The sequence below is a fragment of the Hevea brasiliensis genome, chromosome 12 (assembly GCF_030052815.1).
Source record: "Hevea brasiliensis isolate MT/VB/25A 57/8 chromosome 12, ASM3005281v1, whole genome shotgun sequence".
NCBI lineage: Eukaryota > Viridiplantae > Streptophyta > Magnoliopsida > Malpighiales > Euphorbiaceae > Hevea > Hevea brasiliensis.
Window position 1 is genome coordinate 68472605 of NC_079504.1, and position 12561 is coordinate 68485165.

The window sequence follows — 12561 nt, forward strand, 5'->3', positions numbered from 1 at the left end:
TATAAACTAAATATTTAGATTTATTTGTACATTATATAAATGACTATTGTAAACTTATGACAAAAGAGATTCTAGAGAGCAATATAAATGACGAAAAATGTATTGTATGACAAATTTCATATGAACCCAATAAAATTCTTGAATATAGAAAATATGCTCCAATTATATTTATTTGTATACATTATTTCTTGTCATATTATTGCACCACTAATCAGCAATGCTTAGCGCGATGGATTTGCTTCCTCGCGCAGGTACTAAAGTTAAAGCCTAGTGAATACTAAAAAGTGATTTTGGAGTTCTAATCTGCAGAGTGTTCCAGGTTGTCACATCCTCAGCAATGCATATAGATATGGCCCATATAGATCATATTATGTATTTTGTACATTATAATTAGTTATTATTTGTAATGTAAATTATGAATTGTATATTGAAATACCAATTATGAAACTGTAATTAATTTGTAGATCATGTAAATTATGAATTTATGTAATCAGTATGTAAATCATGTAAATTAATGAAACTTGAGAATTTATATATATAAATTATGCATGAATGGAACTGCATGAAAATGAATATGAAATTAAGATATATGATTGAGATTTGAAATATGAGATGGTTATAAGAATAATTGATGAGATAATTATAATTAGTATGAATGAGATTTTTATTGTAAAATATTATTGAAAATTTCAAGCAGGTGAATGATGAAATGCGCCAAATAAAAATAAAATAGAGAAAACTCCGCTGGTTTCTCCGTCTAAAAATAATTGATATAAAAATAATAATAACTTGATATTAAATTAAATGAATTCAAAATTACTAAAATAGTAAAGTAAGATAAAATAGGGTGCTTCGGCACCGAATGTAGCACACTTCGCTCGGCTACACTGTAGTCGGGTGAGGGGTGTTACATTATGGGTTTGTGAATGGAGAGACTTACTATGGGCCTCAAGGATTTTATATTGGCCTAGGTCTTAGTGCCAGTCCAGCCCGTGGAATTGAGTCGTGACATAAAGTAATTTTATTACATTTTAAACAAAGTAATTATGAAAACAACTGTTAATATATGTATAAAAAAAATTAAATATGTATTTTAATTAATTACACAATAAATTAATTGAAAATTTATTATTATTATAATAGTTAAAAATTTATTCAAACTAAATTAAGTAAAAGAAAAATGTTAGTTGAAAATTAATTTAATAGTAATAATTTATCTTATTTAGAATGTAATTAAAAATTAAATTAAAAAATAAAAATTATAAATTATCCATGCATAATGTGGGCATTATGCAAGTTAAATATATATATATATATATATGTGATTACATTAAATTAATATGTTAACATTTTTTAAAAAATAATTTTATTTTTAAGCCAATACTATTATTACTTATAGATTTGTAACTAAGGCTCCATTTGTTTCATATAAAATATTTATCATACTTTCTAATATTTAGAATACTCAAAAAAGTAGATTAACAGAAAATATTTTTCTAATTAAAAAAAATTAAGTAATTTAAAAAAAAAGACTTCTTCTTTTTAAAAGAGGAAATTATTTTTTATTTTTCAAGTTTTGATAACTTTATTTAAATAAAAAAATATTTATACATATATAACATAAACACATACCATTAATTTAATAATACAATCAAATAATCAAATATATTTTTATAAAAGTATTTTTTAAAAAATATTTTTCATAATAATATTTTTTTAATATAAATTATTTTTCATTAAACAAATGAAATATACATAAAATATCATTTAAAATCTTAAGTCATTGGTAATTATAAAATTATTAAGAAATTATTAATTTTATGCCTCAATAATAAAAAAAATACACTGACCTCCTCTTAGAGATTTTTATTTTCTTTTTATTACATTAATTTATATTTACATTTTATTTTATTTTTTTGTTTCCCATGCAGTTTGAGTTTTTTTTTTTTTTCTCACATGTCCCATATATATATATATATGATTTAAAATATTTATATTTTATAAAATATTTTTATTTATTTTTTTTAGATTTCATAACAAAAACTTTGTAAATTATTATTTTAAAGAAAACAAAAATGAGAAATATGAGAAAAGTGGAGACTCAAAAAACGACAGCATTGCATGGTAGGGACGACAGATCAAACGTCCGTGTAGTGTTGTTCCGCTCGAAGCTCTGCCTCTTCAAGACCGCGAAATAGGCTGATGCGGTTATACGACCTTATCCTGTTAATAATAGTGATAACAATAATAAGGAAATTTTATTGTGCCTAATAATTTTTTTCCTAATTTTTTTGGTCTTCTATAGTAATTTAAAATTTGGAAGTACTTTCCAGGTTAGTAAAGCACTAATTTATTTCTATTTTTTTAACTATTTTTTTAAATGTTAAGTTGAATCATAAATTATTTCCATCAACAATCTTACAAAAAATGTGAATTTTAGGCTCTATTTATTTTGTACAAAATATTTTTCTATAAATATTTTTCATATTTTCTAATATTTGAAATACTCAAAAAATAAATTAATAAAAAATATTTTTTTAATTAAAAAAAATTAAGTCACTTTATACATTTTAATAATCTTATTAAATATAAAAAATACTTTTATATATATATATATTATTGATTTAATGTAATAATTAAATAATAAAAAAATATTTTTAAGAAAAATAATTTATTAAAAATTATTTTTATAAAAATTATTTTTTTATATATAAGTTATTTTTCGAATAAGAATTACTTGAAAGCTCTTAGAGGCTCTAAACAAAGGGTAATTTTAGTGCATTTTTTTAGCATTTTTTAGCCTCTTAATTTTTCTTAATTAGGCACTCTTACAAAAAAAGTTTAATAGATTTGACTTAATTAATTATATATATACATGATTATATTTAATTAATATGTTAACATTTTTAAAAAATAATTTTATTTTTAAGTCAATACTATTATTACTTACAAATTTATAATTAAGACATTGTTTGTTTCATATAAAATATTTTCTTATTTTTTAATATTTAAAATAATAAAAAATAAATTAATAAAAAATATTTTTCTAATTAAAAAGAAAATTAAATAATTTTTAAAAAAAATGACTTCATCATTTTAAATAAAGAAATTATTTTTTATTTTTTAAATTTTAATAATTTTATTAAAACATAAAAATATTTATACATATATAATATAAACATATACTATCAATTTAACATTATAATTAAATAACAAAAATTATTTTTATAAAAAATTTTAAAAAATATTTTTTATAACAATAATTTTCATATATAAATATAAAAATTATTTCTAGCGAAACAAATAAAGCATAAGTAGTATATCATTTAAAATCTTAAGTCATTGATAAATATAAAATTAATAAGCCCTCAATAATTAAAAAGAAAAACATACATTAACCTTCCTCTTAGAGATTCTTATTTTCTTTTTATCAAAATAATTTATATTTACTTATTTATTTTATTTTTTTTCCGTGCAGTTTGAGTTTTTTTAGTAACTTATAAAATATTTTTATTTATTTTTTTTAGCATTCATAATAAAACTTTGTAAATTATTATTTTAAAGAAAACAAAAATGAGAAATATGAGAAAAGTAGAGACTCAAAAAACGACAGCGTTGACGACAGATCAAATGTCCATGTAGTGCTGTTCCGCTTGAAGCTCTGGCTCTTCAAGACTGCGAACTAGGCCGATGATGTCATACAACCTTATCCTGTTAATAATAGCGATAATAAAAATAAGGAAATTTAAACTTATTCTTTTAAATATTGCTGTTATTTTAATTGAATTTACAAATATATTATTATTCAATTAAAGAAACTTAATTATTTAATTTTTAAATTTTATCAGTATTAAAATTTAATCTTTATATTTTAAAAATTAAATAATTTAATTTTTATATTTTTTAATAATTATTAAATATAATATTAAATTAATTAATTTTTAAAATATAAAAATTAATTTATAATATTAGTCAAAATTTAAAAATAAAATAATAAATTTCTTTTAATTAAATAAAAAATATATTTATTTTTTATTTAAATTAATGATAATATTAAATAAAAAAATATTTTATTTTAATAAAGATATAAGTGAAAAATTAAATAATTAATTTATAAAAATATAAAAATCAAATGTAGTATTCAGTAAAATTCAGGGCCAAATAGTATATTTTCCATAATAATAATAATAATAATAATAATTTTCTGTTGCACTTGCAATCCGTCGCGTCTCGCCATTGGAAAAAAACAAACAGAAAACAAGAGAAAAGTCAGAGACAGAGGAAAGAAAGAACGAAGGAAAGGGTCTTTCGGGAGGTTTTTGGAAGGAAAACATTCCCTCCCTTGTCCCTTCTCGTTCCCCTTTCTCATTGTCCTTCTCCTCCTCCTCCTTTGCTTTCCTTCGCATAACAACAAAATCAGAGAAGCAAAGAGCAATAAGAAACTACATAAGAAACAAAGTTTTTCTCATTCACATGATGATCCCAACCGAATAGTCCGTGCTGCAAAGAACCCACCTTCTTTCTCTCTCCATTTAACGACGCGTTTCCTCGTCTCATCTACCGGCCGGCTTCCTTATTCTCTCATTGTAATTTGCGGTTCCTTTCAATGTCATGGTGATGGGTGATGTGGGTGTCGTGTTGAAAAGAGAGGTTCAAATTCCGGAGGAGAACTGGGAGAGAGCGGATGAAGCTGCAAGGAAGATAGTTAATAGGATTCGTCCAACTGTTGAAGCCGATTGTAAGAGAAAGGAGGTCATAGAGTATGTGCAGGCTCTCATTAAATCTTCCCTTGGATATGAGGTTTTCGTAATGCCCTTTTATTTTTTTTTTTAAAGTTAATTTCTTTAATTTGCTCTGATTTTTTTTTTTTTATTAATGCTTTTAGGTTGTTTCTTTGTTGTTACATTGTGGTTCACAGATGTGATATTTTCTTTGTAGTCTTATTTCTGGACAGTTAATTATGCTTTCGTTGCAATCCCATGGAAAGAGGAAGAAAAAGAAGTGAAAATGTTTTTATAGGACGAATGTTTAATATTGCTTATTGGGTAGTGAATGGTATAGAGATGAGAAGCCTTTTGTGCATTTATGCGGTTGATGAGTGAATGATTATCAATAAAGTATGAATAATCGAAGACATGTTCCTAAAAGACCGGTCATCACTAAAAAAGGATTGCAGCATTTTAATGGGGTTGCCAAACTGCTGCTTATGAGAAAAGAACTTAGTCAAGATATAGAAATAAGAAACTTCAGCAGAATCTGAGCAAAATAGTTGGTTAAGGAATGCGACAATTAAACTAATTTAACTGCTTAAATTGATTGTCATTGCTGGGGCAGACCATTTTTTATGCATAAGGTTAGCTGCCCATTTAGTGGTGCTGTTTTATCTGATTTCAGTACAGGTGTCCCTTAATATGGTGTTGCCGATATCATAAACAACTTACCACTTTAGGCCTTATTAGGCATTCGTTACAGTCTTGATTTTGTTATCAGTGGTTTATAACATAAATCATAGGGACTTAATTTTATTTACAATTATTTGTTGACATATTCCTAATTTGTTAATGGTTGTGAAAATTAATCATCATTATCATAAATTAATGAATTATAGACCCTGCACTCATGGAATGAAAATCTTGACATTGATATTTTCTGAAAGATTTGTTACATTAAGACAGGAATAGCAAATGTGTGTTCCATTGTAATCATATGTGCGATTGTTTCTAAAATTCTATAAGGGAGCAAGCCATACTGAGGGGTTACGGCTTGATTTACTGATGAATTGCTTAAAAGTTAAAAGTATTGTTGTCCTTCTCATTCTTTACAGGTTTTCCCATATGGGTCAGTCCCACTGAAGACATATCTTCCAGATGGAGATATTGATTTGACTGCCATTTGCAGTCCAGCTGTTGAGGATGCATTGGTCACTGATGTTCATGCTGTTCTGAGACGAGAAGAGCGGAGTAAGGATGCTCCATATGAAGTGAAGGATGTCCATTGCATTGATGCTGAGGTTATTGTTACTCTGATGCTGAGGTTCATTACTCTCTGTTTCCTTTTCTTTCTAGCTGATTCTGGGCTTTTTTCTGGCAGGTTAAGCTTATAAAATGCATTGTACAAAATATTGTGGTAGATATATCCTTTAATCAGTTAGGAGGGCTTTCTACTCTCTGTTATCTTGAACAGGTATGTTTTCTGATTTTTTTTTACCTGAATTATTCTGGATGATATATATATATATATATATATAATTGGCGATACCAAGGATATCACGGATGAATGACACATTTAAGAGTATAGGGATGGATACATGAGTATGGGGTGAGCTGTTGGAGCGGTATGAAGATGTATACGATTGGGGTCTAAACGGGTTCAGGTTATAACTTCTTCTGCAAGGCAATAAATCGTCAAAAGGCCAATGGGGTGTATTCCCCATTGGCACTCTGATGCTTAAGTTAGTGGACGTGTAAGAAAAGGATAGGCTGCAAATAGAATGTGTGTGTTAAGAGTGTGAGTGTTCAAATGTTTTACCTGTAGGGGGTGATGTCTTTTATATTGACAGTTTGCCCAATTGGGGAGCGCCAAGAGTGGTTAAAGGTATAGGATAGGACTATGGTGCTCAGCTTTAACGGCTTGCTATATAGGATTGTCTCTCATTCTGTATAGGAGATACCCTGCCATTCTTGCAATGGCAGTTACAATGTCAGACTAGGAGATATTTATTGTGCTCACCGTACTATTGTTACCTGGCTCATTAATGCGCGTGTCTTGTTAGCATTTAATGGCTTTTCGTCTATAGAGGAGCATGTTTCCCCTTGATCGTGGTCCCGAAGGGTCAGCTCCCCTCCTGATCGGCTGCCATTACCGGGTGGTTCATCATGTATCTTCTGGTTTGGTAGGGCTATATAGTCTTCGACAAGTGCTTACCCATATACATTATCTTTTGTATATGGATTATTTGCCCACTGTAGACAGACTCTTCAGCTTGTTGGAGTCCACGTGTCACTGATCTAAGGGCGGAGTATTTTTGAGCATATATATATAGTTTCCCAATTGCAAATTGAGTTTATACCTTCTAGCACCATGGCTTTGTTGTATCTCAGATCTCTCTGTGGATATAAATTTGATTAAATTTTTGTTTCTGGAATTTGGTAGTTCTGACGCAACTTATGTTACAGGTTGATCAGATTGTTGGCAGAAATCACCTCTTTAAACGCAGCATCATTCTGATAAAAGCTTGGTGTTATTATGAGAGTCGTATTCTTGGTGCCCATCATGGTTTAATTTCAACATATGCTTTGGAAACACTAGTTTTGTATATCCTCCATGTATTTCACACTTCCTTAAGTGGGCCTTTGGCAGTAAGTATTGTGCACTAATGCATCCAGGAGTTTCATAGTGCCTTGTGTGCATGTTATGTTCTATGAATTTAATATTGCTTTGTCTGCGCAAATGCACCCATGAGCCACTAAATGTGTTTTCATATTGGTGTAGGTTCTGTACAAATTCCTGGATTACTTCAGCAAGTTCGATTGGGATAATTATTGTATTAGTATAAATGGGCCAGTTTGCAAATCTTCTCTTCCCAACATTGTCGGTAAGAGATTCTTTGTGGTTTTGATGTTAGCTGGCTTTATAGTTGCATTTTTTATTGATCTCTCCTCTCTCTCTCTCTCTCTCTCTCTGTGCAGCTGAGCCACCTGAAAATGGGAAGGATGAATTGTTGCTTAGTGATGAATTTCTTAGAAAATGTGTGGATATGTTCTCAATACCATCAAGGAGTCCTGAGATCAATTCACGGCCTTTTCCCCTGAAGCATCTAAATGTTGTTGATTCTCTGAAAGAAAATAACAACTTGGGCCGCAGTGTCAACAGAGGTTTTGAGCTTTTTCTTGTTTTATAATAATATTATTAAAATAATATTCTGGTCGAAAAGGGGGTTTTATTAACTCATGCCCTTGGAACTCGGAAATGGATTTCCTGTTCCTTGTATTGAAAATATTTTTGACTTTCAAAAGTCACTAATTTTGAAAGTAATCTTTCCCTTTTTTTTTCTGCTTCTTCTTCCTATGTTAAACCAAGACTACTAGAATTACAATTTTGACACCTCCATTCATCAATGTGCCATACCAATGCTTAAAGCAGTATTGCTTTATAGGCTGTGATTTCTTCTGCTGCTGGTGCTTTCATTATGAACATCTTCACCACTACAATAAAACATTGAGTCCTAATTGTGATCCAGGGCTTTGCTGGAAAGGACCAACTTGCAAGCCATATTTTTCTTTTGGATTTTTCGCAATTTTATATTTTTGTTCTCTAATTTAGGGATTCAGCTTTATGGCCGTATTTGGTTTTTGTTGGTTATAACTTAGGTTTACTGAAGTGCAAGAACCTAGGGTTCTACAGTTTTACATAATCATTCTTCTTGTTTTTGCTTCTGATTCCAGATTCTTTTCATTATTCGCTCCTAACAGTACATGCTTATTATCTTTTTTACCCTAAGGGAAGACAGTATAGAAAAAGTTAAATTCCAATGTATTTACTTATTGGATTTCCAAAGTTGCTTCAAGAGTACATAATAAATGTCACCTTTTTTTTTACTATATATATGCTATCGCATTTCAATGATGATGCCATGGTTTTTCTGCAGCTAGCTTCCATCGAATACAGGGTGCTTTCAAATATGGAGCTCGCATTCTTGGCCGGATTCTTTCATTACCAAGTGAGAAAATGATCAATGAGCTCAACAAGTTCTTTGAAAATACTTTGGACGGACATGGGCGCAATTATTGGAGTCATGTTCAAAAGTCTTGTGTAGTATCTGGCAGTGGAAATTCTGATAATTCATCCTCATCATCATTTTCTGATAAAAGCTCTGAAGGTAGTATGCTTCTGAAATCAACTGTTGATTACAGTAGTGATCAACTTTGTGAGACATCATGTGGAGAAAATGGAAATTCTGAAAATAAGATATCCTATGGAAAAATGACTGATGGTGAGATTGGCTGCACATTAAGGTCAGAATCCAAAGAGAACCATTTTGTGGTTAACAATTCAACCTGTTCATGTGCTAATCACGAGGGTAAAGCTGCTTTGGGTTCAGCAATTGCAATTCTTGTCAATAACACCTCAGCAGAGAACCTAACTCCTACTATTGGGGAAAGAGACTTTGCTAGCATTTCTGGGAACTCTCAATCTTTCAAATCCTTATTGGACCTCAATGGAGATTATGAAAACCACTTTAGGAGTGTAGTATTTGGTCAATATTGCCATTTCTATGCTGTATCTGCTCCCATACTACTCTTTCCTCCCATGTTACCTCAGTCTGATAATAAAAATCCTTGGGAAACTGTCCGTCAATCCTTACAATTGAAACAGAATGTTCAATCTCAAATGAACAAAAATGGTGTTTCGAGACAACAAAGATACTCTTTGAACCCTCCAGCACCACTGAGTGCTGCTTTCAATTCTGAAGAAAAGAGAAAACGACGAGGAACAGGAACATACATTCCCAGCATGGTATAATTTGAAAGATTGTTTCTTTTTGGCATTTTTTTTTGTCCAAGTTTCAAAATTTGACATGCACTTCTTTTTCCCCTAGGTTTCATACTTTTCTAAAATTTTTGCAGAGTTATCATTCAAATTGGGATAGGCTGCCTTCAGGAAGAGGGAAGAACCAGACTGCAGGAGGAAATGGTGAGCTGCATAAGCACACTCATGATAATGGGTTAGCTGCAACTTCACAAGAGAGAAATTCTTCTAAATCTGGCCATGAGCTTTCAGAGGCAGAATACCCATATCTGGGGAATGGAAAGCCTGTACCATCAGAGATTCGGATATCTCAGTCATCCGTGTGGGGTTCTTTCAATGCCAATGGCTTCTCTCGCCTATCTGAAAGAATTGATTCTGGGTCTGAGGGCCTTCAACGGCATGAAGAGTCCATGCCAGAAAGGATCACCCCGCTTTATTCTGGCATTTCATGTACATGGGGCTCTGCTTCAATCCCAGTAGAAACGGCAGCAGAGGGGTCTGAACCAGTTTTAGAAAATGAGCAAGAAAGGTAATAGACTGTACTGGCATCTGGAATGTTTCATATTTAATGAAGGAAACAGTTTTCCATTTTTAATGTTGCAAGTACTTTCTCATTTTGGAATCTGCCCTGACTAACCTATTATTTTGGATTTTAGGATTGCACAGAATTCATATCGTCTGAAGGATGAAGTTGATTTTCCTCCTCTTTTCCAAGGGAGAGCAGTGGGGATGTAGTAGTACCACAGGAAATGTGCGCAAGTTTTAGATGCTAACATCTTCATAGATCTAGGTAGACTTATATTTTGTTTTCTTCTCCTTTTGCTTGAAGTGTTTTTTTTTTAACATAAATGCACTGGTTGTTTCTTGCTTTTCCATCTGAATGTTTTTAGGATGTTCAACTTGTCAAATAGAAGAATTTGTGCAGTAAATACAAATACCGCATTGTAGAAATTTGAATGCTACTCTTCACCTCCAATAGAGTTGTCTCTGAATTTCCCATCTTGCATTGCTATTTGCTACCCTTTAGTGTGCCATACTGTTCATCATACAGTAGAAGAACCTTTGTCTTGTGCAGTTTTTATAGGATATAAATTTACCTAAACCTGATCTATCATAAACTAAAAGATGTACTTATTTTACATATGGTTCCCACGATACATGTGGTATCTTGGGTTTAAAATGAATTGGGTTTGGATAAGAATTCTTGTTTTTACAGATGTGCCTGGTAGTAAAATGCCTGAAAAATGTCAGACTTTATGAACATTGTGATTGGCTTATCATGCATAGATTTATATGGTTTTTGGTATGTGTGGATCGTAGGCCGTAGCGGCCATGGACATTTGCATTTGTGATGGGTCCAAAAAGTTAGAATTTCTGACTTTATACAGTTTTAACACCTTTAGCTATTTAAAAAAAAAAAAAAAAAGAAAAAGAAAAATCTATTTTTTTTTTAGGATTTCAACTGCTAACTTTTGTAAATTAGTTTTCTTAGTTTAAAAAGTTGAACCAAACAAGAATGTACTATGTTTTTTATAGCGAATATACAATTTTGGATTGCTAAAAAATTAGAGTTATGGAAAAACATTTTAGAGGTATACAAATATCAAATTAACTAGAACTAAAATATTATTTTCGTTCATTTTTATTTATCGTATTTATATTTTACATAAAAATTAAGGAAATGGTTAAATAATTTTAATTTTTTTTAAAAAAAACATATTAGTATTCGGTAAAATCATCCTTTATTTTACTTAAAAAATTATATAAATATTTTTTTTTGTATTTGATAGAGATAAAGCTATATATGCATAGCAATTTCTACAGTCACTGGAGAAGTGATTAAAGTGGTGTTAGTGTAGATAAGAGTATGGGTTCCATTAAATGCGCATTTTAAATGGAGTTTTGTTAAAAGATGTGTCCCGTCCTCTGTGCATCCTCCATTATGAATGCCTTAACTATTATGGTAGAAAGTGGTGAAAATTACGAGTTAATTTGTTTTTTCTTTTCATAAAAAATACGTTTTCTTTATTTTAAAATATGTTTTATTGCCATCTAATTAAAAAAAAAAAAAAATATATATATATATATATATATATTTTCTTTTGTTTAAAAATTAAATTATGCAAAAAAAATTAAAAGAGAGAATTTAATAAAATAATCATGGATTAATGCATAAACAACTAATCACTAGTGGTCTAGTGGTAGAATAGTACCCTGCCACGGTACAGACTCGGGTTCGATTCCCGGCTGGTGCATGCTTTGAGCCATGATGAAACTTGTCCTCCGTGGTGATGGTTGGGTCTGGCACTTGTCGTCTGATTTACCGGACGATATCAAAGCGCATCTGAGCTCTACTTTTACTTTTTAATTATGAAACTTTTTGTTCTCACTTTTTGAAAAATAAAATTATATAATTTTAAATTTTATAATATTAAAATTTGCTTCCTATTTTAATTTCATTTCTTATTTTATATATATAAAAAATACATGATGAACTAAACTAATTCTACATAATGAATTTTATACTGAGATATTCACTGACTTGTCTCCATTATGTTGTTATTAGTAAATATCACTATTATTTTTATTATATTATATTTTTCTATTATTTATTATTTACTAATTTATAATATTATTAATTCATAATAAAAATTATTTATTAATTTACGTTTCTATTTATTATTAATTAAATTTATTTCTAATTTTTTTTTCTAATTTTGTGTAATCTTAATTATAAATTTGAATTTGAAATAATTTATTGTGTTGAAGTTTTAATATATTCTATACATTTTATTATTAAAGAAAGTGGATATTAATAAAATATTTCTGAAAAATATTTTATTTTCTCATTAAAAAAAATTCATTCAAAGAGAAATCACAAAAATATTGTTCATAAATGAAAAGATTGATTAGCATGTCTAATAAACAAATTTTTTTTATGCACTTCAATGGTATTATATTAATTCGACTAAAAAAAATAGATAAAAAATATTTTTTCTCTTTCACTTTTTAAATAAAATAATATCTTGGATG

General features: G+C 29.3%; 1 protein-coding gene and 1 non-coding gene across 2 annotated transcripts; both read left to right on the forward strand.

The window, feature by feature from the left end:
- Positions 1 to 4208: 4208 nt before the first annotated feature.
- On the forward strand, positions 4209 to 10527 carry LOC110665174 (uncharacterized). The gene is made up of 9 exons (XM_021825188.2): positions 4209 to 4800; positions 5825 to 6010; positions 6091 to 6183; positions 7176 to 7358; positions 7492 to 7594; positions 7689 to 7874; positions 8648 to 9516; positions 9627 to 10057; positions 10185 to 10527. The coding sequence occupies exons 1-9, from the start codon at positions 4612 to 4614 to the stop codon at positions 10261 to 10263; spliced, it is 2319 nt and encodes a 772-aa protein (XP_021680880.2). The 5' UTR covers positions 4209 to 4611; the 3' UTR covers positions 10264 to 10527.
- Positions 10528 to 11789: 1262 nt separating this feature from the next.
- LOC131171673 (small nucleolar RNA snoR114) lies at positions 11790 to 11880 on the forward strand. Its single transcript, XR_009142331.1, has one exon. It is a non-coding gene; the product is annotated as a small nucleolar RNA snoR114 (small nucleolar RNA).
- Positions 11881 to 12561: the final 681 nt, after the last annotated feature.